This window comes from Cricetulus griseus, chromosome 4, assembly GCF_003668045.3.
Source record: "Cricetulus griseus strain 17A/GY chromosome 4, alternate assembly CriGri-PICRH-1.0, whole genome shotgun sequence".
Lineage (NCBI taxonomy): Eukaryota > Metazoa > Chordata > Mammalia > Rodentia > Cricetidae > Cricetulus > Cricetulus griseus.
This window is the reverse complement of record NC_048597.1, coordinates 72,542,984-72,569,183: the sequence shown is the minus strand read 5'-3', so window position 1 is coordinate 72,569,183 and position 26,200 is coordinate 72,542,984. Positions and strand designations below refer to the sequence as shown.

The window sequence follows — 26,200 nt, the reverse complement described above, 5'->3', positions numbered from 1 at the left end:
CCTCTAGGCCCAACCAGTTTCTATGTCCTCGCTTCTGCTCTAGCCTTATCTATCCATATCAGACTTAGAACTAACAAAAGAAGTCCACATAAACAGACAGGTCTCATTGTAAAAATACCAACAACATGAAAGATCACTCCAGTACCTTTTCTACCAAACCTACCAATCCTGAAGAATGTTTGCCAATGAGAATTACCTGGATGAATCCCAGGACACGGAATTTCAAAAAAAATCATAAACTTCATGAAAAATTCAAGTAGGTTCAAGAATACGTAAAGATATAGCTTAGTGAAATTAAGGAGAAAGAATTTAGGAAAAATAAAAACCTGAGTGATGCCCATGAAAACAAAACATAAGAATTATGGAAATGACAATGACAATCTAGCACTTGGAATAGAGTTCAATAGAGATATAGAATCTAACTGAAATGAAGATGAAATAGAAAAACACATTGGAAAGCCTTTGAGGAGAGTGAAGCAAGAAGACATCAGTGCGGGAAGATTAAAGAGGATCAATAACAAATAAGCAAAGAACATGAAAACTTTTCTTGTCTTTTCCATTTTATTATTTGAATTAGAAACAAGATTGTATTATATGTCAGTCACACTTCTCTCACCCTCCCCTCCTCCCCTGCCCCCACTAACACCCTACCTATCCCATACCATTTCTGCTCCCCATGGAGGGTGAGGACTTCCATAGGGGGTCTTCAGAGTCTATCATATTCTTTGGGATAGGGCCTAGGCCCACCCCCATGTGTCTCGGCTCAGCGGGTATCCCTCTATGTGGAATGGGCTCCCAAAGTCCATACCTATGCTAAGCACCATATTTCAGAGGACTCCACTGACACCCACGTTCATGGGGTCTGGATCAGTCCCATGCTGGTTTCCTAGCTAGCAGTGTGGGGACCAAGAGTTCCCCCTTGTTCAGGTCAGCTGTTTCTGTGGGTTTCACCAGCCTGGTCTGGACCCCTTTGCTCATCACTCGTGCTTCTCTGTAAATGGATTCCAGTTCAGTACAGTGATTAGCTGTGGGTGTCTGCGTCTACTTTCACCAGCTGTTGAATGAAGACTCTAGGATGGCATATAAGTTAGTCATCAATCTCATTAGGGGGGAGCATTTAAAATAGCATCTCCTCTGTTGCTTATATTGTTAGTTGGTGTCATCTTAGTAGATCTCCAGACATTTCCCTAGTGCCTGATTTCTCTTTAAACCTATAATGTCTCCCTCTATTATGGTATCTCTTAGGTTGTTCTCCTATATTCTTCTGCCCACATCAACCTTCCTACTCCCTCATGTCCTCCTCCTTCCTCCACTTCTCCCCTTCTCATTCTCCTAGCTCCCTCTGCACTGTCCCCATGCTCCCAATTTGCCCTTCCCCTTTCCCCTTCTCCAGGGGACCATGTATGTCTCTCGTAGAGTCCTTCTTTCCTAGATTCTCTGGCAGTGTGGATTGAAGGCTAATAATTCTTTGCTCTGTGTCTAAAATTCATATATGAGTGAGTACATACCATGTGTGTCTTTTTGTGACTGGGTGACCTCAATCAAAATGGTTTCTTCTAGTTCCACCCATTTGCCTGCAAAATTCAAGATTCCATTTTTTTCCACTGAGCAGTACTCCATTGTATAAATGTGCAACATTTTCTCTATCCATTCTTAACTTGAGGGTCATCTAGTCTGCTTCCAGTTTCCGGTTATTACAAATAGTGCTGCTATGAACATCTTTGATCAGATGTCCTTGTTATATGAATGTGCTTCTTTTGGGTATATGCCTAAGAGTGGAATTGCTGGATCTTGTGCTAGACTGATTCCCATTTTCCTGAGGAGTCGCCATACTGATTTCCAAAGTGGTTGTACAAGTTTGCACTCCCACCAGCAGTGGAGGAGTGTTCCCCTTTCTCCACATCCTCTCCAGCATAAACTGTCATTAGTGTTTTTTATTTTAGCCATTCTGACAGGAGTAAGATGGTATCTCAGAGTTGTTTTGATTTGCATTTCCCTGATGGCAAAGGATGTTGAACACTTTCTTATGTGTCTTTCAGCCATTTTAGATTCCTCTACTGAGAACTGTCTATTTAGTTCTGTACCCTACTTTCTAATTGGATTGTTTGGTGTTTTGGAGACTAGCTTCTTGAGTTCTTTGTAAATTTTGGAGATCATCCCTCTGTCAGATGTGGGGTTGGTGAATATCTCTTCCCAGTCTGTGGGCTGCCGTTTTGTCTTGCTGACTGTGTCCTTTGCCTTACAGAAGCTTGTCAGTTTCAGGAGGTTCCATTTCTTAATTGTCAGTCTCAATGTCTGTGCTACTGGTGAAATGTTCAGGAATCAGTCTCCTGTATCAATTAATTCAAGGGTATTTCCCACTTTCTTTTCTAGTAAGTTCAGTGTGGCTGGATTTATGTTGAGGTCTTTGATCCATTTGGACTTAAGTTTTGTGCATGGCAATAGACATGGATCTATCTATAGTCTCCTACATGCCAGCATCTAGTTATGCCAGCACCATTTATTGAAGATGCTTTCTTTATTCCATTGTGTAAATTTAGGTTCTTTGTCAAAAATCAGGTGTCTGTAGGTGTGTGGGTTAATATCAGGGTTTTCAACTTGACTCCATTGGTCTACCTGTCTACTTTTGTGCCAATACCAAGCTGTTTTCAGAACTATACCTCTGTAATAGAGCTTGAAGTCAGGGATGGTGATGCCTCCAGAAGTTCCTTTGTTGTACAGGGTTGTTTTGACTAACTTGGGTCTTTTGTTTCTCCATATAAAGTTGAAAATTGTTCTTTCAAGGTCTATGAAGAATTTTTCTGGGATTTTGATGGGGATTGCATTGAATCTGAAGATTGCTTTTGGAAAGATTGCCATTTTTACTATGTTGATCCTACCTATCCAAGAGCATGGGATATCCTTCCATTTTCTGGTATCTTCTTTAATTTCTTTCTTTAAAGACTCAAAATTCTTAAGGTACAGGTCTTTCACTTTTTTGGTTAGCAATACCCCAAGGTATTTTATGTTGTTTGTGGCAATTGTAAAGAGTGATGTTTCTCTGATTTCTTTCTCTGGGCATTTATCATCTGTATATAGTAGGGCTACTGATTTTTTTTAGTTAATCTTGTATCCTGCCACTTTGCTGAAGGTGTTTATCAGCTGTAGGAGTTCCCTGGTAGAGGTTTTCGGGTCACTTACATAGACTATCATATCATCTGCAAATAGTGAAAGTTTGCCTTCTTCCTTTCCAATTTGTATTCCCTTGATCGCCTTTTGTTGTCTTATTGCTTTGGCTAGAACTTCAAGAACAATATCGAAGAGGTATAGAGAGAGTGGACAGCCTTGTCTTGTTCCTGATTTTAGAGGAATAGCCTTGACGTTCTCTCCATTTAGTTTGATGTTGGCTGTTGGTTTGCTCTACATTGCTTGTATTATGTTTTGGTATGTTCCTGATATCCCTGATATCTCCAAGACCTTTATCACGAAGGGGTGATGGATTTTGTCACAGTCTTTTTCAGCATCTAGTGAGATGATCATGTGGTTTTTCTTTTGCAGTTTGTTTATATGGTGGATTACATTACATACCCAAATAGTGCATGTTCATACAACAAGGACATATGTTCAACCATGTTCATAGCAGCATTGTTTGTAATAGCCAGAACCTGGAAGCAACCTAGATGCCCCTCAACTGAAGAATGGATTGAGAAAATGTTGTACATTTATACAATGGAGTACTACACAGCAGAAAAAAGCAATGGAATCTTGAAATTCGCAGGCAAATGGATGGAACTAGAAGAAACCATCATGAGTGAGGTAACCCAATCACAAAAAGACAAACATGGTATGTACTCACTCATATATGAATTTTAGACATAGAGCAAAGGTTTAACAGCCTATAATCCTCTTCACCAAAGAAACAAGAAATCATGAACGACTCTAAGGGATAAATTGACCCCAGGAATGGGAAGTGGCATGAACTCCCGAGCTAATTGAGAGCATGAGGGTAGGGGAGAGGGTGCTGCCACAATAAGAGCACAGGAAGAAGAGTAGAGGAGAAGAAATGGAGGAGCAGAGATACTGAGTTGGGGGAAGAATAGAGAAGAGAGAGCAGGATGAGAGATACCATATCAGAGGGAGCCACTATAGGTCCGAGAAGAGATCTGGAACTAGGGAGATCTCCAGAGACCTACAAGGATGACACGATCTGACAGTCCGGGCAGTGGAGGAGAGGATGGCCTAGAAGCCCTTCCCCTAGAATGAGATTGATGACAACTCTCTATGCTATCCTAGAGTCCTCATCCAGTGGCTGATGGAAGCAGAGACAGGCATCCACAGAAATACACTGAGCTGAAATCTGGAACCTAGTTGAAGAGCGGGAGGAATGAAGAACGAAGGGTTCTGTACCAGGTTGGAGAAACCCACAGAAACAGTTGGCCTGAACAAGGGAAAGCATATCGACCTCAGAAGCTGTCTGGGAGGCTAGTGCAGGACTGATCCAGCCCCCTCATCATGGATGCTAATGGGGAGGCCCCTGCACTCCTGGGAGCCTCCGGAGGTGGACTGGCATTTTTCCCTGGTGTGGGGGGGGGGACTTAGAGAGTCCATCCCACTTGAAGGGATGTGCTCTGTCTCTGGACACATGGGGAGGGACCTAGGCCCAGCACAGGAAGATTTGGTGGACTTTGTGGAGCCCCTGTTGGGGGCCCTACCCTGCCTGGGGAGTGGTGGGTGGATGGGGTGGGGGGTAGGTTGGAGGTGGGGGAGAAGGAATGGGGGTGAGGGGAGGGAGAGGGAGAGGGGACTTACATGTGAAACAAGCCTGTTCCCTAACTTGAATTATTAATAATAATAATAATAATAATAATAATAATAATAATAAGTAAAAAAAAGAATATGAGAGCCAGCCTAGATTAATATACCCAGCAAAGCTATCCACCATAATTGAAGGAAGAAAAACTTCTCATAACATAAACAGCCTAAAAACTTATATCTAGTGAACCAAGCCTAAAGAAAACACAGTGTTATTTCAAACTGAGGAGAGAAGTGAACAAAGCAGAGACCATGGAAAGAAATAAGAAGCTCTAACTGTTAAAACACCAAGTAACATGGAAAACACAACAAAAAATTGACAACATGATTACCAAGATAACAAACACAATTCAATAATGCCTTTAAATGTCAATGGCTTCAATTTACCAATCTAAAGACACAGGTGGCTGAACAGATAAAGAAGCAAAAAAATCTGTCTTCTGCCAATAAGAAACACATATTAGCTTTAAAGATGGGTACCATCTTAGAGTAAAAAGATGGAGAAAAGTACTCCAGTCTCTCTTGGGCTGGTAATACTCCCCATCAGCAGCTCTCCTCGGAAGGTATCCCATGGCTCTGGTATCTCCATCATCTTGAGATCTCCAAGGCAATCCAGGTTTCCACTTCGCAGTTTCATAAAATGACCTCTCAAAGCCTCCATTGAGGGACACCCCTGACAGATGCTGAACACCAGTGGCTTTTCTTGGTCATGGGGAAAATTGCATAACCCCTTTCTTCTATCCTTAAAGCCAGAACCATGTAGCCAAAGCTGTCAGGTTCCTCTGCTTACTGGGGCTGGAACATGCCCCCCTTATTCAACCACATCTTCACCAGCTTTCTGTTTCCAATGGTTTTCTTCACTGCCTAAGATGGGATGTCCTGCAATTTGCTCTGTAGACAAGGCATGCCTCTAAATCAGGAATCTGACTGCCTCTGCCTCTGGAGTGCTAGAATTAAAGGTGTTCCCCACTGCACCCTACCTTAAGCTTTTCTTCAATTCGTTTCTCAAATTGGAAAGTTAGCTGGGTGGGATCTTGCCCTGAGGTCACCACCCCCTTTATTCCATTTCTTAATGTTTGTTTCCTTGAACAAAGGAGTTAGCTCCATTCCACTTCTTGGTGCTCAGTTTTTTCTCCTCAAGTTGTACATTTTGTACTTTTACTTGTTCATCTTGCTCCTTTTCATTGTAAATATGTATACAAGTAACCAGTAACAACCATACAACGGAGTCTAAACTAGGCTGCTTTGAGATTTTCTCTGCTGATGGAGTAAATACAAAACTCCTTACTTTAGCATCAGGCAGACTCTTCAGAAAAAAAGCAAAAAGCAGCCAAATTCTTCACCAAAATTTCATGTATGTATTGTCATTCATATGTATTCTTGGAGAAATATCCATTCAGAGCTTTTGCCAATATTATTATTAATATTTTATAGTGATGGGAATATAATTCAGGACTGTATTATAAGCCATGACATCTTAAAACTGGGTCATTTTTTATTTTTATTATTTCTTTTATTTTTGAGATTAATATAATTATATAATTTCCACCTCCCCGCTTCTCCCCATAAACCTTCCCACATACCCCTCTTAACCCTTTTTCAATTCATGACTTCTTTTTTTTAGTTGTTACATGCATGTATGTACATGAATATACATTTATATTCCTGAATTTAACCTGCTCAGTCTATTCTTTACAATGTTACTCCTATGTATGGCTTCAGAGATGGCCATTTTGGTATGGGATAATCAGTTGTTATCCTCTTACTTGGGGAAGACTAGTTCTCCTCTCAGTATTCTTAGTTGCTTCTAGTTCTTTATGTAGGGCTGATGCCCCCCTGGGCTTTCCCTGACACACTTTTACATGTCTGTTGTCCTTGTTTGGCTCATGCTTAGGTACTCACGTTGGTGAGACCTTATGGGTGTAGTTTCTGACACTCTTAGAAGACACAATATCATGGCAAACTCTCTGATCCTCTGACTCTTACAATCTTTCCACCATAATATTCCATAATATTCCCCAAGTGTTAGGTGAAGGAGTAGAGGTATCTTTTGGGGTTGGTCTACAAAACTCTGCATTTTGATTGTAGTTTTCTGTAATGGTCTCTGTTACATCAAGAAGCTCCTGATGAGCAGGGAGGACTACATTTATATCTGAAAATTTGGAGTAGGAGCCTCCAATGAGAGAGAATATGCAAAGTTTGTGTTTCTAGGTTACCTCATTCCATTTGCCTGAAAAGTTCATGATTTCATTTTTCTTTACACCTGAATAGTATTCCATAGGATACAGGTACCACATTTCCACCATCCTTTCATTAAAGATGAATTCATTTAGGTGGTTTTCATTTTCTAGTTACTGCCAATAGAGCAGCAATTAATATGGTTGAACTTACCTGTGCAATAGGATTTTGAGTACTTTGGATATATGACAGGAACAGACAGAAAGTAACATTATGTGACAGCATGGGAGAAATGCTAATAAGCTGTTCTCTGGTTCTCCCAGATTGGATCCAATTATGAATTAAGGAGTGTTTATAGAAGGTGATTGTGTTGGTTAGTCTTATGTTAACTTCACACAAGCTAAAGTCATTTGGGAGGAGGGATCTTGGATGAGAAAAGTGGTTCCATTCAATTGGTCTACAGACAAGTCTATCAGGCATTTTCTTTGTTAATGACTGATGTAGGAGGGCCCAGTCCATTACGGGTGGTGCCAACCCTAGGCAGATGGTCCTAAGTTGTATAAAAAATCAGGTTGAGCAGGCCATAAGGGGCAAGCCAGTAATCAGGGTTCTATCATGCCTTCTTCTTCAGTTCCTGCCTCCAGGTTTATGCCTTGGGCTCTCTCCCTCAAAGGATTATAACTCAGAATATATAAGCCAAATAGATCCTTTCCTCCCTGAATTGCTTTTGGTCACATTATTTTATTACAGCAATAGAAACCTTAACTAAAACAGTGACATGCCTTTGGGATAAAATGAACTTCAGCATGGCCTTCTAGTTTAAGAGGAAGCTGTAGCCACGCCTTCTTAGGGGCTGGCTACAGGGGTACCTGATCAGGCTTGTGAGGGTGTGGTCAGAGTGAGTAGGGGGACTGCGTTTCGGTTTCGTTTTCTCTCTTTGTTTCTTGCTGTACAGACTACCACCGGCTGGCTGGTTCGCTCTGTAAGTAAGGCTTTTCCCTATTAAATACCCTTATATTTCTACCTGACTCCGTATTGGTAATTTCCTACTATATCTGGTGTCAGAAGTGGGATATTGGAAACCCACACCCCATTTGGGACAGGCTGTGGGTTCAGGAAATTCTATAAACTATTTAGGTTACAAGATAGACTTACAGAGAATCAGACCTCAAAAGGTACAAATTAGGAGAGATCGGTATCAAACTCTTAATTCTCTTCAGAAATTATTAGGGGAAATCTCTCAATTACAGACATAAACAGAATAAAAAGTTAAAGACATATATAAAAAAGATTTCTGATTTGATTTTAAAGGGTAAATTAAGACTTCACCAGCTGACTGAAAAAGATCCAGCAGAAATTATAGTACCTTTAACTAATGAAGAAATTTCTTCCTTATGGAAAGATAATGAATATTGGCAAATAGCTCTTACTGACTTTTTGGGAACAATTAGCAACAACTATCCCAAAACTGACAGAATTAAATTCATAAAAAAGACAGTCTGGATTCTTCCACGTATTGTAAGACAAACTCCCATTTCTGGAGTTCTTACCTTCTACACTGATGCCAACAAATCAGGTAAGGCAGGTTATAAAGCAGGTGAGGTAAGTAAAGTAGTTCAAAGTCCATATACATCTGTACAGAAGGCAGAATTATATGCAATTCTCATGGTACTTAAGGATTTTACAGAACCTCTTAATATAGTTACTGATTCTCAGTATACAGAGAGAGTTGTGTTACATATTGAGACTACAGAATTTGTTCCTGATAATACAGAATTAACTTCTCTGTTTTTACAATTACAGGAAACTATCAGAAACAGAAGTAATCCTATGTATATTACACATATCAGATCCCATACGGGTCTGCCTGGCCCACTAGCACAAGGCAATGATGAGATTGATCGTTTATTAATTGGAAATGTGCTAGAAGCCTCAAAATTTCATAAGAAGCATCATGTTAATAGCAAAGGTTTGAAAAAGGACTTCTCTATCACTTGGCAACAAGCCAAGGAGATAGTGAAAAACTGTCCTACTTGTTCCTTTTATAATCAAACTCCATTGCCAGCAGGTTGTAATCCTAAGGGCATTCGGAGAAATGAGGTTTTGCAGATGGATGTCTTTCACTTTCCAGAGTTTGGAAATTTGAAATATGTGCATCATACCATAGACACATTCTCAGGGTTCCAATGGGCTACTGCTCTTAACTCTGAAAAAGCTGATTCTGTTATTATACACCTGCTAGAGGTGATGGCAGTTATGGGTATACCTGCACAAATAAAAACTGACAATGCTCCAGCATATGTCTCTACGAAATTGGAACAATTTTTCAAATATTATAACATAAAGCATGTTACTGGTATACCACACAATCCTACAGGACAAGCAGTGGTTGAGCGATCTAATAGAACACTTAAGGAGATGCTCAACAAACAAGCTTGGAAGACTAAACCCCCCAAACATAGGTTGCATAATGCTTTATTAACACTAAATTTTCTTAATGCCAATGAAAAAGGACAAACAGCTACAGAAAGACACTGGACTATGAAAAAAACTGCTGAACTCAACCAGCCAGTATACTTCAAAGATGTACTAACCTCTGTATGGAAACCAGGACATGTGTTACGTTGGGGTAGGGGTTTTGCATTGGTTTCTACAGGAGAAGAAAAACTTTGGATACCATCAAAGTTGATCAAGATTTGACTGGAAAAGGAAAAACCTCTCGACGAGGACAAATGACAGGTATTCTACTAAGGTATATCTTATAAACTAAATAGAAACCTCCCAAAGGAAAGGGAAGTGTTTTGCTTTTATCTTCACAGGAAAACTCATCTTCAGAAGGCAAAGGACACTGCATGGGTAGATACTTAAAAAGAAAAGGTAGCTATAACCATCAAATAGAAGGAATGTGCCATACGGTAAACTTTACAGCTGTCTCTCAAAAAACTCTATTTCTCTTTATTTCCTAGTCCCTATTCAATTAAACCAATGCTGGATTTAGAGGTGGATTTGGCTTTCCTCCTCTAAAATCCAAGCACATTATTTAACTAAGCTTTAGTGTTTCTGTGTTGTATCAAGAAGCCAATTGATGTAATACAGAATAAAAGAAGAATTTGGGGACTGTCTTTGTCTTTTCTTGGATCTTTCTCTCAAGGTGTACACCCTTTCATAATTGTTATGCTCTCATGGTTGCATTCCCTAGCATGTGTACATACACAAGCAAACATTTCTCTGCTAACTGTTCATGTTTGAGTCCCACACAGCCAATGAAGACCTGCCTGACAACAATCCCTGGACACCCTGGAAAAAAAATGGGCCACACCTCCTCGACTGCACTGGATCCAACTTGCTCCATTTCAACTGACACTCTGGCCAGAGGTTCAGGTACTGACTTCAATCAAGTTGAGGATTTCAAGCGAGATCTTCAATCAAGTGAATCCCATCTAACATGGACTGGATACTAACATTTTCTTTCTACAGGACCCCACATGACTATCATCGTCCCATTTCAGCAGGAAGTAACTTGGAGAATGCTACGCCCCCTTTCCCCATTGTTGTCACTTAGGATAGTGTATATACCTAGTTAGGAATAGCTTCCTATTGTTTATGGTTCGGTTTGGAAGGAGGTGTTCAGGCTTGGATACCTCTTTCAGATGACTTTATGGTTTAGTTAAAATAGATAGTTAGGAGGTGACATAAGCAGATTGTTGTATCTTCTTATATTTTACCTTTATACTGTTAAGTTTTAATCCTCTTTTAGACTAAAAGGGGAATTGTAGGGGAAGCTGTAGCCACGCCTTCTTAGGGGCTGGCTACAGGGGTACCTGATCAGGCTTGTGAGGGTGTGGTCAGAGTGAGTAGGGGGACTGCGTTTCAGTTTCGTTTTCTCTCTTTGCTTCTTGCTGTACAGACTACCACCGGCTGGCTGGTTTGCTCTGTAAGTAAGGCTTTTCCCTATTGAATACCCTTATATTTCTACCTGACTCCGTATTGGTAATTTCCTACTATAAGGTGCCAAAATAACAAATTAAAAAGACCACAAGACAATTCTTAATGTTTTCAGATAGACTTTTTCCAGCAAGGTAGAGTCAAATCAAGTAGAGTTGGATGCATTCCATTCTAGATCTATAAAACAACAGCATATATAACCCAAGAGACTGTAGAGAAGGGGAGATGATGGAACCCCAAGAGACTTTAGAGGAGGGGAGAATGGCAGAACCCCAAGAGACTTTAGAGGAGGGGAGAATGGCAGAGCCCCAAGAGACTTTAGAGAAGGAGAGAATGATGGAGCCCTATAGTAAGATGCTCAAAGGAACTGAAGTCTGAGGAAGATTTTGCACTGTTAATATCAGGAGCTGCTGAAAGCAAACACTTAATTTCTATTAAATAAGCCACATTTGATAAACTAAAACACATTAGTAAGGAAATCTGGGGTTAATGAGTTGGTTCAATGAGACAAGGTACTTGCTGCCAAGTCTGAAAGCCTGGGTTCAATCTGCAGGAACCTGCATAATGGAAGGAGAGAACCAACTCCCACGTGTGGTCCTCTGGCCTCCCCATATACACCACGGTGAGTGTGTGCACAAATTTACACATGCACAAATAATCAGATAAACATAATAAAAATTTAATAAGATAGCATGCAAATAATTCTTCATTGGAAATATCAACAGAAATATAGACTAAAATCACTGATTTTATAAACAACTTGATATCTATAGAGAATTTTTTAACACATGACTAATACATTTTTAAAGGAAAGTGATCTCATGTAGCCCAAGTTAGCCTTGGAGTCTCTATACAGCCAGAGATGATGAATTTTTCCCCCTCTTCCTCTGTCTTGGGAGTCCTCAGACCATAAGTGTGTACCACCACTCTTGATTTTAAATTTATATTTCTTGAGTTAGAAAAACTGTGTTATCCATCAGAAAATAAAAAGACTTTAAATAACATATTTTAAAAAAATTAGTCCTATATAATGCAACTTCCAATACCATAAAGACTATTAGATACTCACTTTCACCTGCAAGTCCTCGGAGCTCTCTGGTGACATGTACAAAGAAAGCAGAACTGGCAGAGTGTTTGTGACTGCAACAGCCCTGGCATGCTCTGGCGTGTGTCTTCCCAGTTGCCCTAAGGCCCAGGCGGCGGCAGCCTTAATATGATCTTCTGGTTCTTCTGAGAGGCAGATGGACAACTGGGGTACACCCTGCCAGGGACCCAAAGAGTGAATGTTATATATAAATCTAGAGCAGACTTGGAGAATCTACCCTGTCTCTCGGGCATCAAAAGATACTTTGACCTTCATCCTTTTATCCTGAGTGATTCAAGAAATGGGCACATCATAAAGCCTGACATTTAAGTCAAGAGTCTGGCTAGAACCAAACTCGATTAATTATCTCTAACAAGCTAACTTCACTATCCTTGTATCTCTAATATCTTTTACTCCCCAAATGAAGGGACATTCAAAGGAACAGCAGATGCCACTCACCGAGCAAAAAAACAAATGCTACTCTGGCCAACTAAAACTATTTGGGATCGTAAAACCTTTATTTTCCCTTGTTTAAAAAGTTAATGAAGGGGGGATGGAAGGATGGCTTAGAGGTTAAGAGCACTGCCTCCTCTTCCAGAGGTCCTGAATTCAATTCCCAGCAACCACATGGTAGCCACAGTCATCTTTAGTAGGATCTGATGCCCTCTTCTGGTGTGCACGCATACATGCAGATAAAGCACTCATATTCATAAAATAAACAGATAAATATTTTTAAAAAGCTAGCCAAGGACTGAGGATATAGCCAAGAAAGAGCCCTTACCTATCATGTGTGAAACCCTGGGTACAATCTTCAACAACACACACACATAAAAAAAAAAAACCATTAATTTTCACCAGTTACAGTAAATCTGAGAATGACATTATGATAGAGTAAAATTTTAACAATACGAGCAAGTGGAATATATCCCACTAATATCTTTCTTGAAGTAGCACATGTTTACTTATTTATTTATTTATTTATTATTGTGGTCAACTTAACTACAGTTTTATTCATCCTAACACGACCGAATGCATAAGTAGGAATGAATCCTTTTTGTTATACTAGTAGAATATGCTTACATTTTATATCTTAAGCATTAATGTTAACTAAATAATAAAAGCACAACTACCTAGAATACCTCCAACACATCACAGTTTATGTATCAAAGGCAAACAACTCAATGATCCGGGTAAAGGTTAAAATTACTAGGTTGCAGTTCCATTTCCTGAAGAGACCTACCATATTTTTTATCTGCTCCTTTCCTGCAACTACATACTGTGTCCACCAAGACAAAAGAGTGAAGTGATGCTCTAAAGGGCCCATACTTGTAACAAAACAGAGGAAGGGGAGGAGAGGGAAACAGCTCATAGACCCAATCCCCAGCTCTTCCTTACAGGCTTGCTGCCTATGAATGTTCCATGGCACAAGGACTTACAGAGTGCCATTGAACGTCACGCATTGCTTCCCCTCCCCTTTCCTCCCTCCAAACTTTCCCACATATCCCTCCTTGCTCTCTTTCAAATTCATGGTCACTTTTTTCACTAGTTGCTGTGTGTGTGTGTGTGTGTGTGTGTGTGTATTCCTAAATGCATAAATACAATCTGCCCCACTGATATAATTTTACTTGTATGTTTATGCTTTTAGGGCTGACTGTTTGGTATTGGAAAACTGGTCTGCAGAAGAGGAAAATTATGTAATTTCTTTACAATCTCAAAAAATAAAAATAAATGGTGTTTGTTTGGTTGTTGAGACAGGGTTTCTCTGTGTAGCCCAAGCTGTTCTGGAACTCACTACGTAGATCAGGCTGGCCTTGAACTCACAGAGATCTTATAACATGAATAATAAAAACCCAGAGCCAGATATTGGGGTTCAAGCTGAAGATCAGAAAAGCAAAGTAGCGGACCACTAGCTCTTACCTCTACCTCAGGCTGAAAGGGCTGCCCTTCCTCAGAGTGGCTGGAGAATAAATCTCTGAGACTGAATACTGAATGCCCCGCTCCTACCTTATATGCCTCTCTAGAGCTGGGATTACAGGCATGAGACTCCAAGTGCTGAGATCTCCTTTGTATGAGCTGTTTCTCTTTTAAACTGGATCAATTTTGTGTAGCTCAATGTGGCCTTGAACTAACAGAGATCCGTCTGCCTCTGTCTCCTGAGTCCTGGGATTAAAGGCGTGCACCACCACTGCCTGGCCTCTATGACTTGTGGCTAGCTTTGCATTCTGAACCTTCAGGAAAGTTTTGTTAAATTATAAGTAATATATCACCACAGATCTGCCTGCCTCAGTCTCCCAAGTGCTAGGATTAAAGGCATGCACTATCACTGCCTGACCCCCCCCCAAAAAAATAGCTTTAAAAAACTAAGCATTATCACTAGGAGTGCTATACTGCTTTGTGCTTTGTCTCAAAAGACTGCTACCACTTTGATTTCTAAGAAACTGAAAATACAATGGAAAAACAGGCAGCAGAGGGAGCGCTTCCTGGCTGCTTGAGCTGGGGACCAGGAGGCATCAATTGCTGCATTTTCATCACTGTTCCTACATGGTAGCTAAGGAGCAAAAACCCTTGCTCACAGTAACTCTTCTAAAAGGACCACTACTGCTTTCGCCACTGTCATTGCCTGCGATAATGTAAAAATAGAAAGGAAAGAGCAGGATAAAAGGACAAAGGCTGCTCAAACTCTTGATTAGCAGGCAAGGTAAAGCATTCATGTTCCAGTTTAACACACAGCAGCAAGTCATCTGTGCTGCTGAGACCAGACACCTTAGAGGTTTACCATCGGTTGTGATTACACAGCCTCTGACTAGTTCTTCAGGAGGTCAATATTTCTGCACCAACACACTTTATGAGTATCTACTATGACCCCAGGGTGCACTCCATAGTGAGTTTTTACAAAGTCATAGGTTGATTCAAGTCAAAAAATAAAAACTAAAAAAAAATCCCCAGAGCAAAGAAACGAGCAAAGCAATGCACTCTGCTATGTGCACTGCTGTCCTGTACCTGAGGAAGGAAAAGTGTCATGAGATGTCTTCATAGACAAATGACAGGAAAGGGAGGAATGTGGAGACCACTGAGAACAGAGAAAATGACTAATGATCAAACTGTTTACAATGGGTTTTGTTTATTTGGTTTAGTTTGTTTGGTTTGTCTGAGACAGGGTCTCACTATGAAGACCAACTGACTTGGAACTCAGGAGATCCACTCAGCTTGCTAGTGGATTGAACGCATGTGCCACAACCCAGCTATGGTGTTTTTAACCACAGTGTACTTAGCATGTTAGTAAATATGCAAATGAATATTCTTTAATATATATGTACAGCTAACAAATAATTTTCAGATAAGAGTAATACTTAAAGGTGGCAATAATTATTGACACCAGATGCTGAGTGAAACAACATTTTCTGTGACCTTATTGCTTTCTTCAAGGTTCACTCCAGGACACATACTAAGGAGCACTGAATTCAACAGTGAAACACCTAGAAAGTAGGCGAGTTTTGCTCTGTTCAGTTATATTTTCCTTTCTGATGGAGACCTCAGAAAAGCCGATGGCATCACCGGAAGTGAGGAGCACACACCTTGGAGATGATCACTGCCATGGCCAGGTTCTCAGAATGAGCAGCCACGTAACCCAGCATCATGATGCCAGGCAGCCGGATGTTCCCTTTGCAGGATCCGATGCAGTCAGTCACAGCAGCCACGCCTCCTGCATTAACAATCAGCTGTGAAAGCTGAGGAGCAAACAACAAAAACCCAGACAACATAAGATGATCTCTAAATATGGCTTGACAACACCTTATTTAGGACTTAAAATGCAATTGATAAATTGAAATGTGACTCAGAAATTATTGTACTTTCTAAAGAGACACACAGGTGTAACACTCTTGCTGTTTACAGATACACTCACTGTGAAGAACCTTATTCTGTAGTTCAGTTTTCTTCACATCAGTGCAACAAGCTTTATCCCTGTTGTAATGGATGTCAAAATCCTTCACCTAGACACTAAGCTGAGAGCTAGTTCAGAACTAGCTAATTACTCAGCTTATACTAATCACTGAAGGCTCAGACACTTGGAATTGTCTAAACCACTTGCCCCTTTGATGGCAATGACTAGTAAGCTGAGTGTACTTCAAGTATGGGAAAATTCCATGCAAATAGATAAATGAGACATGAGAACTAATGTGTAATAAAATTAAAACTGGTTAAGCAATGCATACACAGAAATGGTTAAAACTTTATAATCAATACAGGTTTGCTTTGTGTTTATTTTTCCCATGTAAATCTAGAGTACTGATACCAGGTAAGGGAATCTTTGCCGTCTGAACCAACCTAGCTGGCATAATGGTGAGGGTAACAGAGGTCCACAGTCCCTACACCTATGAATGGAAAGCTATAAGTGATTAGAAACTAGATTTTAAACCCCAACTACATTAATACAATCCAGTGGTTCTCGACTGGAGGGAATTTTACAGCCTGCAGAACATTTGGCAATGTACAGAGTCACTTTTTGATTGTCACCTGGGAGAAGGGCACTGCAGTCATCTAGTGGGCAGAAGCCAGGAATACTTGTGCCCACTAAAAGTAAGCATAATTGCATCCTGAAGTTCACTTTTCAGATGTTTGTTGTTTTTACCTCAGGCGTATGTTTTGCAATCTCTCTAATTAAAGTGCAAGCGTTTTTCTTCACGTATTCATCTTTGTCCTTCAGACAGGTAAGTACAACCGGGAAAATCTCTGCTTCAACAACCATCTCTGCCAGGTCCACAGAATGTTTTGCAATCTGACTGAGAGCTGACAGGACCTGACGCTGTTGAGCAAAAATTAAAATGGAACATTATACAGAATCCAATAGTCCACCTTATAATTCAGATGTAATTTTAAAAGATTTATAATATTCCCATGCAGTGCTGTTTTTGAAGTAGTAAGGAAATTTTAAAGAGCAGCTGAGGCTTGGCATTGTGTCGCAAGGTTGGAGCCTCCCTGAAGGGAGGCCAGGAGGCTACTGTGAAGGCACAGCTTCCATTCTTAGGACTGAAGGCGTCATTGGGCAAAGCTGAGGCTTGATACCCTGTGGCAGGGTCAGAATTACTAAAGGGGCCAGGAGAGGCCACCAGTGAAGGTACGGCCTCAGTTTCAGTGGAGACTCCAGCATACGGGAGCTACAAAGGACAGGGGCAGGTGTGGGGTGAAGCTGACCTGAATCTGCCAGACAAGATGTGCGTGCTGCAGATGGCAGAGCTGGAGATGTAGCTTTGGAGACCAGAAGACCTTGAGTGAATCAAAGACCTCAGGCACTGAGTTATACTCTTGGGGTTACACTGTTTTGCTTTGATCTGATGTGCCCTGGTTTTCTCATCTTTTAGTAAGAAAATAAGTAATAATTTTTTACAAGAGCCCACAGCTAAGAGACTCTGAGTTTTTAAGACACAGTGATGTCTCAAAGTGTTAGCATTTCTAACGATTAGGGGACGTTAGAAATTGTACTATATTTATATTATGATTTTAATGTTAGACCTTGGGGGCAAAAAAAAAAGAAAATGTTATGGTTTAAAGTGATGGGCTTATATGCCCAAGTTGACAAGTATGGGGTGTCATAGTTAGCTTCAGCTGTCAACATGACACAAACCTACAGTCACCTGGGAAGAGGGAACATTAAATGAAGAACTGAACAGATTGTCTGTGAGGCAGTTTCTTAGTTGCCAAATGATGTAGGAGGCTCCAACTCACTGTGGGCAGCGCCATCCCTAGGCAGGTAGACCTGGGCTGTGTAAGAAAGGAGAGAGCCAGGAAAGCAGGCCCACAATCAGCTTTCCTCTGTGGTCTCTACTTTAGGTCCTGCCTCCAGTTTCCATCCTTGAGCTCCTCTCCTGGCTTCCCTCAGTGATGGACTCTAACCTGCAAACTAAATAAACCCTTTTCCCCCCCGTGTTGCTTTGGTTATGGTGTTTTTATCATAGAAGGAGAACAAATGAAACACAGTTTTCCCAATCATATCTCTACTTTATAGCATTGTTTTCACACATTAAAAGACAAACTACATATTTGTATGTTTTCAATTATATTTACTAATTCTTTTTACTATATATATTTTCATTTTCCTAGACTACAAAAGCACTGGCTCATCTGTCTCTTAACCTCCTTTTCATTACCTTCAATTTTGCATCAGGGTTGAGGATCATCTGGGCTAAGTGAGCAATGGCTCCCGCATCCACCACGGTCTGTGCTAACTCTGGAGAGTGCTTTGATATATCACTGAGGGCTGAGGCAGCAATCCTTTTCAAAGCAATTTCTGGCTCCTGGATACAGAGAACTAAAAGAGGAATTGCTCCTGCATCCACCACAGCTTGAGATAATTCTGTGGGTCCAAGAAAAGTTAGTAAGTATTGGTGACTGACTCTTAGCTAAGCCATTTTTCACACTGACGGGTACAGCAAATACAAAGGATGAGAGTGTATTTGACCCTTTAGACAGCTTCATTTTAAGTCACTTGGTGGAATAGGTGATCACTGTTTCTCTCACACACCACATCTACAGTGAGAAACAAAAGAGAACTCCAAGCATGATATGGGGAGGATCTAGGAGGATCATGGGGAGGGAAACTATGATTAGAATATATGACAGGAAAAATGTTCTTAATAAAAAGCATATATAAAGAGTGAACTCATGTTGACTAAAAAAAAAAAGACAAAGCAGAGAAGAATGCCTCCACTTTTAAACCTTGGATTAAATTGTATGCTATCTTAAATGACCTGTGAAAGGATTTCTGGATAGGAAAAAATGACAGTCTTTCGACTTTTAATTCTTGAGGTCGTGTCTTGGTGTTTTTGTTGCTGTTGTGGTTTGGTTTTGGTTGTTGTTGTTTTGAGTGTGTGTGTGTGTGTGTGTGTGTGTGTGTGTGTGTGTGTGTGTGTGTGTTTACAGGTGCCAGGGTAATGTGCACACACGTGAAAGTCAGAGACCAATTTTCAAGACTTAGTTCTCCTGAAATCAGGTAATCAACCTTGGCAGCAGATTTCCTTAACCACTGAGCCGTTCCTCCAGCCCACACTTTACTTCAACAGCTAAAACTGGGCTGAGCAAAGAAAGCTACAGATCAGGTACTTCATAGCCCTGTATCCTGCTATTCCCCCCCCAAGCCCCTGATTTCTGTGGTAACTCTGTATCATATACTAACCTTGTGAAGATTTGGAACTAGGAACTGCAGATGAGAGAGAATGCAGTGTTTGTCTTTCTGGGTCTGGATTACCTCACTCAAAATAATCTTTTCCAGTTCCAACCATTTACTTGTAATTTGCATGAATTCATCTTCTTTATAGCTGAATAGTATTCCATCATGAATATGTGCCACATTTCATTATCTATGCATTGGTTGAAGGATATTTAGGCTGTCTCCTAGCTAGTGTGAAAAAGTTATCAATGAACATGGCTGAGCAAGTGTCTGTAGATTAGGATGTAGAGTCCTTTGGACACATGCCAAGGAGTAGAATAGCTAGGTCATATGGTGGATTTATTTGTAGCATTTTGAGGATTCTCCATAACGATTTCTAGAATGGCTGCACCAGTTGGCACTCCCATGAACAGTGAAGGAGGCTCCCTTTCTCTGCACCCCCTCTAGCATTTGTTGCTCACTGTTTTGTGGATCTCTGCCACTCTAACTGGGGTCAGATGAAATCTCAGAGTTATTTTAATTTGCATTTCTCTAATTCCTAAGGATGATGAACATTTTTTTGAGGTACTATTTATCCATTTTATCTCTTCCTAGATTGTGGGGAGCTCAGCCCCAAAAGACATGTCTGCATTACAGCTCCCACATCTGTGGCTCAGAGAACAAATGGAAGAGGGAGTAAAAAGATTGTATAAGCCAGAATAGCATGAAGTCAGCTGTGAGACTCCCTCTCCTAGAAATGGCTGCATAGACAACACCTGAACAATGGCACTATCTATAGGAATGCTTGTTCATTAGGGGGAAATCTCCTAAGGTCTCATTCCTAGACAAAGAATGACCACTGAGACAAGGAGACTTAGTCATTCCAGGGATGAGGCCCCCAGATGGTTATCCAATACAAACTGGTCATCCCTGAAACCTCACACACACACACACACACACACACACACACACACACACACACACACACACACACACCAAAACCAGGAGGTTGTGTGTATTTATGTATACATATATATATGTAATGATAGTAAGCAAAGACAAAGAGGTTAATTCAAAATTCTAAATTGAGAATCAGTTTTTAGTTGAATTAAAGATGAAAACTGCTCTAGTCACAGCCGATATGAACAAAGTCAAGTGTGACTAATGGTCACCATGTTGACAAAACTGTACCATAAAACCAAAAGGGACAGAGAAATGCTCTACAAAGTCATAACATTATACCACAAATCACTGCTTTTGGGCCATCAGATAGTCTATCTTAAGTAAAGGTCTTTAAGGCAATTAGCTTACTTGTAAAGCAATCTGGGTCATTTATCTAAAGCCACCTATGAGATCAAAATGGGCACCCAAAATATGTCAGCTAGCATAATACAATATAGTTCCTATTTTCCTGTGAACTGTTGTTCCAACTTCACTTCTGTTGCTGTGATAAATACCATGATCAAAGACAAGTAAGGGAAGGAACCAGTTTATTTAAGCTTGCAGGTTAGTTTATTGTTGAGGTAAGTCATGGCAGGAACTCACAGGAACTTTAAGCAAAAACTGTGTAGAAACACTGCTTTCTGAATCACAAACAGGCTCATGCTTAAATAGCTATCTTATACTTCCCAGGGAATGGTGCCTGTGGTAGTTTAAAGGAGAATGCCCACCCCCATATGCTCATATGTTTGAATTGGTGGCTCTCAATTGGTGGAACTATTTTGGAAAGATTAGGCGGTATGACCTTCTAATTAAGAGGAGGCATATATGAGGGTTCAAAAGCCCATGCCATTCCACAGTTGGCTTTCTTTCTGTCTTGTGGTTGTAGATCCTATGTGAGCCCTCAGCTATTAATCGAGCACTAGGCCTGCCTGCCTGCTGCCATGGTCCCTGACATGATGGTCATGGACTCATCTTCAGAAACTGTAAGCCCCCAGTGAACTCTTTCTTCTGTATGTTGACTTGGTCATGGCATTTTTTTCATGACAGTAGAATAGTAATTAAGACAGAAATTGGTACTAGGAGTGGGGTATTGCTGTGACAGACCTGACCATGCTGTTACTGTGAGGGATGTGGAAGACTCTGGGACTTTGAACTAGGAGAACAGTTGGATACTGTAAGTAGGGCTTAATGAGCCATGCTATTAGGACCATGGAAGACAATAGTGCCAAGAACTGTGCAAACCGTGGAGGCCCAGTTCAAGAGGTTTCATATGGAAACAGTATCAGCAACAAGGCTAGAGACCATTGTGATATTTTGTCAAAGAATGTGGCTACTTTCTGCCCTTGTCTTAAGAATCCACCTGAGGTGAAATGGAAGAGTTTTGAATTGATTTTGTTGGCAGAGGAGATTTTAAGGCAGCCTAATGTTGACTCTACCACGTGGTTGTCAGTGAACACTCTCAGGCAGATATGCAATGAAAACGAACAAACCGAACAAAAAAGAAATACAAGATGTACAGGAGAAAATGAGCATCAGGAAATTTAGTGTTATCGTGCTTGTTTGTGCTGAAAGAGATAAGGAGAAATGGAATAAAGGGTGTTGTGCCCTCAGGGCAAGACCCCACCGAGCTAAAAGAACTGCTCCAAGGAATTATCTGTTGCTAAAGATCAACAACAAATCAAGACTTATGCAAATGTAATTCAAGGAGGGGGCCAGGATCCAACCCAGGCAAGCAGCAGATGGTGGCAGCATCTGCCACATAGTTCCTGCTTTAGAGTCATAACAGATACAGGAGTAAAGGTTTGTGGAATCTTCCTTCGAGACTCAGGAAAGCTGTTGAGGCCCCATATATGGCAGGGGAATTCCCACATTGAGCCTTGGAGAGACCACTGTGTGAAGCTGTAGAGGTGAAGCCTGGATTGTGTTGGAGACCCCAAGATTTTGGAGATGCCAGAGTCATGGGATACTAATGTCTAGGGGGGAAAAGTTCAAACAATATTGCTCATCAAAAGAAAATATCATGGTGCACACAGTGACACAAAACAAAGCTGAAATCTTAGGCTAGGAGGATTTCAGGTGCTCTCCACAGAGAACACAGAGGTTCCTGTTCCTCTACTTCCCTGTGTGGCCCCCTCCTCTACTTCCCTGTGTGACCCCCTCCTCCATTTCCCTGTGAATCCCTCCTCTATTTCAAGCCCAGAGTTATGTTCAATGCTGATCTGATTGAAGCAAAATTCATATATATATATATATATTTTCTTTTTTTATTTGAATTAGAAACAAGATTGTTTTACATGTCAATCCCAGTTCCCACTTCCTCCCCTCCCCCTCCACCCCCCCCCAAAAAACCCTACCTATCACACATCCTTTCTGCTCCCCAGGGAGAGTGAGGCCTTCCATAGGGGCTCATAAGAGTCTATCATATCCTTTGGGATAGGGCCTAGGCCCACCCCCCCCACCCCCTTGTGTCTTGGCTCAGGGAGTATCCCTGTATGTGGAACGGGCTCCCAAAGTCCACACCTGTGCTAGGGATAAGTACCGAACTACTACAGGAGGTCCTATAGATTTCCGAGGTCTCTTCACTGAAACCCACATTCCTGAGGTCTGGATTAGTCCCATGCTGGTATCCCAGCTATTAGTCTGAGGACCAAGAGCTCACCACCGTTCAGGTCAGTGAAGCAAAATTCTTAATAAGAGAGTAAAATCTTCCCTTTTGCTGGTGCACAAACACACACACACACACACACACACACACACACACACTATTCTAATGTATCATTAGTCAACTCTTTATGCATGATTTTAAAGCAGTCTTGTTCTGTATATTCTTGTCTGATCTTTGCTCAGGTGTCTACATGAATATTTTACCAATCTGTATCAACTTGTCTACCTTAGACTACAAATAATGTCTTGGAGGTAAGATCTTTGCAGTTTAGCTTACTTTACCCAGTACAAACACATGGTGACCCTCTCTGAAGAGCCATGCATGCTCTCTCACGATTGCCATGATGGTGATGTTGTCCATTACTAGTAGCACATGTGTAAGTTAAAGTTAAGTGGTTCAGAAGGCTGAAGTTAACTGTTCTATAATCAAACTTCACTTTTAAATACAAAAAGATAAGCTTAATTAATCAAGAGCTCCTAATTTAAAAAGATAAAATAAAAATTCAGTATAGGTTCTGTTGGTGAGATAGCCTAGTGAGGGAAAGCCCTTGCTGCCAAGCTGGTGAGCCGAGTTCAATCTCTCCGTCCTGAGTGGCAGAAAGAGAATCAGTTATGAAAGCTGTCCTCTGAACTCCACTCATGTGCTGCACTTGCACAGACATACACACACAGAGACACACTCTAAATTAATACAACTTTTTTAGTTTTTCTGAAGAACCACAGTATTATTTCTCGTTAGCTTGTAAACTAAACTCTGAAAACAGCCAACAATTAGATAACCACCCAAAAACATGGTAAAATGTCATTGTGTTTAATATATGATCTCTTTGTCCAAAAAACACAGATAATAAATTTATTTTACTCTTTTTCACTAACACTTAGTTAATTAGAAAGGAATTGGGAGAAATACATGTCAAGTTGAAATTGATGTGATACATACACATAATCCCATGACTTCCACGTGCTTGTGTATATCAAAACATCTCCAAGATTAAATAAAAAGACATTAAAAGAAAAATACTGATTCCTTTGTGAGTCTCCACCAACTCCAGACCCATGCTCTTCCAGGGAAGCCTCAGCCACCACAATTGGCAGGAAACCTTCTGGCCTCTCTAGGGTAACCCTGGACTACCTACCTACTGCTGCCTATACCAGCATATCCTCCCAGCCCATGTCTATTCCCTTGGGACATACCACCACATGCCACCACATGCCCAACTGACCCATATTACTGCCAAAACTGATTCCCATGGAGTTAGACCCCAAACCCTCCAAGAGACACCTCCAGTCAGTCCATTTCCCCCAACTACTAGCATAACACCCACCTCATTCACTGTGCTGGTCTGGGACTGCTGGGAGTCTGAACCCTAAAAACTCAGAGTGGCCACCAAGACTGAAAATCAAGCATCATTCTTCTTATCCACAACCTGACAAGACTGTGGTAACAGCAACCAAAGAACTAAACACACACGACAATGGCAAGACCAGCAATTCACACGAAGAACCACTACAAACATTGTCACTCTGAGGATCTGTATCTCAAAAACACAACAACCAAGACAATATGCAGTCTCCAGAAACCAGGATCCCTACTGAAATATTCCTTGAGAAAAGCACATTAGCTGAAGCACAAGACAAAGACTTCAAAATAGCAATCGTGAATATGTTCAAGGACTCTAAAGAAGATATGAAAAAATGCTTCAATGAAGACTATAAAAACACAAACATTTTAATTAAATAATAAAAATAATTCAAAATACAAAAGTAGAATTTAACAATGAAATAGAATCACCAACGTTAAGCCATACTGAGATAAAACTCAAAAATAAAAACTCAGGAAGTCAAACAAAAAGCTCAGAGGAAAGCCTCACCAACAGACTGAATGAAGCAAACCCAGGTCCAACTAGTTACCCAACATGAAATGGTAAGGTCTGAAAGTGTACATACAAATAACATCATACAGATTGAACAGGGAATACTTATATTTTTAGGAGTATATATAGTTATACATGTATTTATATAACAATAATTAATGAAAAAAGAGGCCATGAATTTGAAAGAGACCAAGGTGGGGTTGGAGGGAGGGAAAAAAGCACATGGCTGGTGCTGCAAACCTTGCCAAGAACACAAGGATAAAGATAGAAGCTACTACCACCATTTCCCTAAATTAATATAGTGTCCACCTGCCTTCTAAAAGCTTGTCTTTATAGCCATAGATCAATGCAGCTCTCACCAGTCATCAAAGAGGCTTCTTCTTAAGGATGAGGATACTTTCAGAAAGATCCATGACTGGTCAAAATGCAGAGGGTAAGTGACCATGGAATAGCCAGCCCCATATGAGTCACAACTCTTACACCTAAGGTTTGGGGAACATGGCAGATGAGCAGGGAAACAGATTTTAAGTACCTGAGGAGCAAATGACTGCTACAAGACAGTGTCTTCTGGAAAGGACAGGGATGCTGTGCCCATGAACTCTCAACAAGACCTGCAAAGGCCACACCAGTTATCATACCAACAGGGATGAGGAAAGTTTCACAAGGCCCACCCCAGATGAAATTTTTCAGGCTATTAATGGGTGTGAAGGAAGGAGAACCAGTTGTCTTGAAGGACAAGCTTCCAATCCTAAGTAGTCAGCCCTAAATAAATGTTCATGCAGGCAATACTGATTAGACTCAGTGAGACCATGGATTTGAGAGGAGATGAGAGTGGGAACACAAGAGGACGTGGAGAAGGGAGAGGGAAGGATAGAAATGATGAAATACTGGGTAGTCACGTATCATATTCTCAACCCCAATAAGACTCACTAGGTAAACAAAAAAAGTAAAATAAAAAAGACAAAAAGAAGGAGGAGGATTGCTAGATAGTTTTATGTCAACTTGACACAAGTTAAAGTCATCAGAGAGGAAGAAATCTAAAATAAGATGCCTGCATAAAATCAGGATGTAGGCAAGCCTGTAGGGCATTTTCCTAATTAGTGATTGATGGGGAAGGGCCCAGTCCATTGTGGGTGGTACCATCCCTGGGTAGGTGGTCCTGGATTCTATGAGAAAGCAGACTGAGCAAGTCACGGGAAACAAGCCAGTAAGCAGCATTCCTCTTTCACCTCTGGGTCAGCTCCTGCCTCCAGTTTCCAGTCCTGCTTGAGTTCCTGCCCTGTCTTCCTCTGATGATGAACTGTGATGTAGAAGCATAAACTGAATATACACTTTCCTCCCCAAGTTGCTTAGGTCATCGTGTTTCATCATAGAAATAGAAATCCTAACAAAGACAGAGGACTAGATGGGAAAAGGAAAAGAATTAGTGGGAGGCAGAACAGAGAGAGAATAATAGGGACTGGGGCTGGGAGCAGGGTGAGTAAGCTGAAAATACAGAGTGTGTATAAGAAAATGTTATAATGAAACCTATTGTTACATATCCTTAGCATATGCTAGCTTAAAAAAAAAAGTACTGCT

General features: G+C 40.8%; 1 protein-coding gene across 1 annotated transcript in view; it reads right to left on the bottom strand.

Moving 5' to 3' along the window:
• LOC100758363 (sperm-associated antigen 6) overlaps nt 1-26,200 on the bottom strand; it is a 73,603-nt gene that overhangs the window by 15,278 nt on the left and 32,125 nt on the right. Inside the window, exons 5-8 of the mRNA XM_027413228.2 lie at nt 18,145-18,350; nt 16,629-16,802; nt 15,574-15,726; nt 11,984-12,175 (exon numbers count right to left, since the gene is read on the bottom strand). Of these exons, the coding sequence (XP_027269029.1) occupies nt 11,984-12,175; nt 15,574-15,726; nt 16,629-16,802; nt 18,145-18,350 (725 nt within the window). The remainder of the gene's footprint in view (nt 1-11,983; nt 12,176-15,573; nt 15,727-16,628; nt 16,803-18,144; nt 18,351-26,200) is intronic.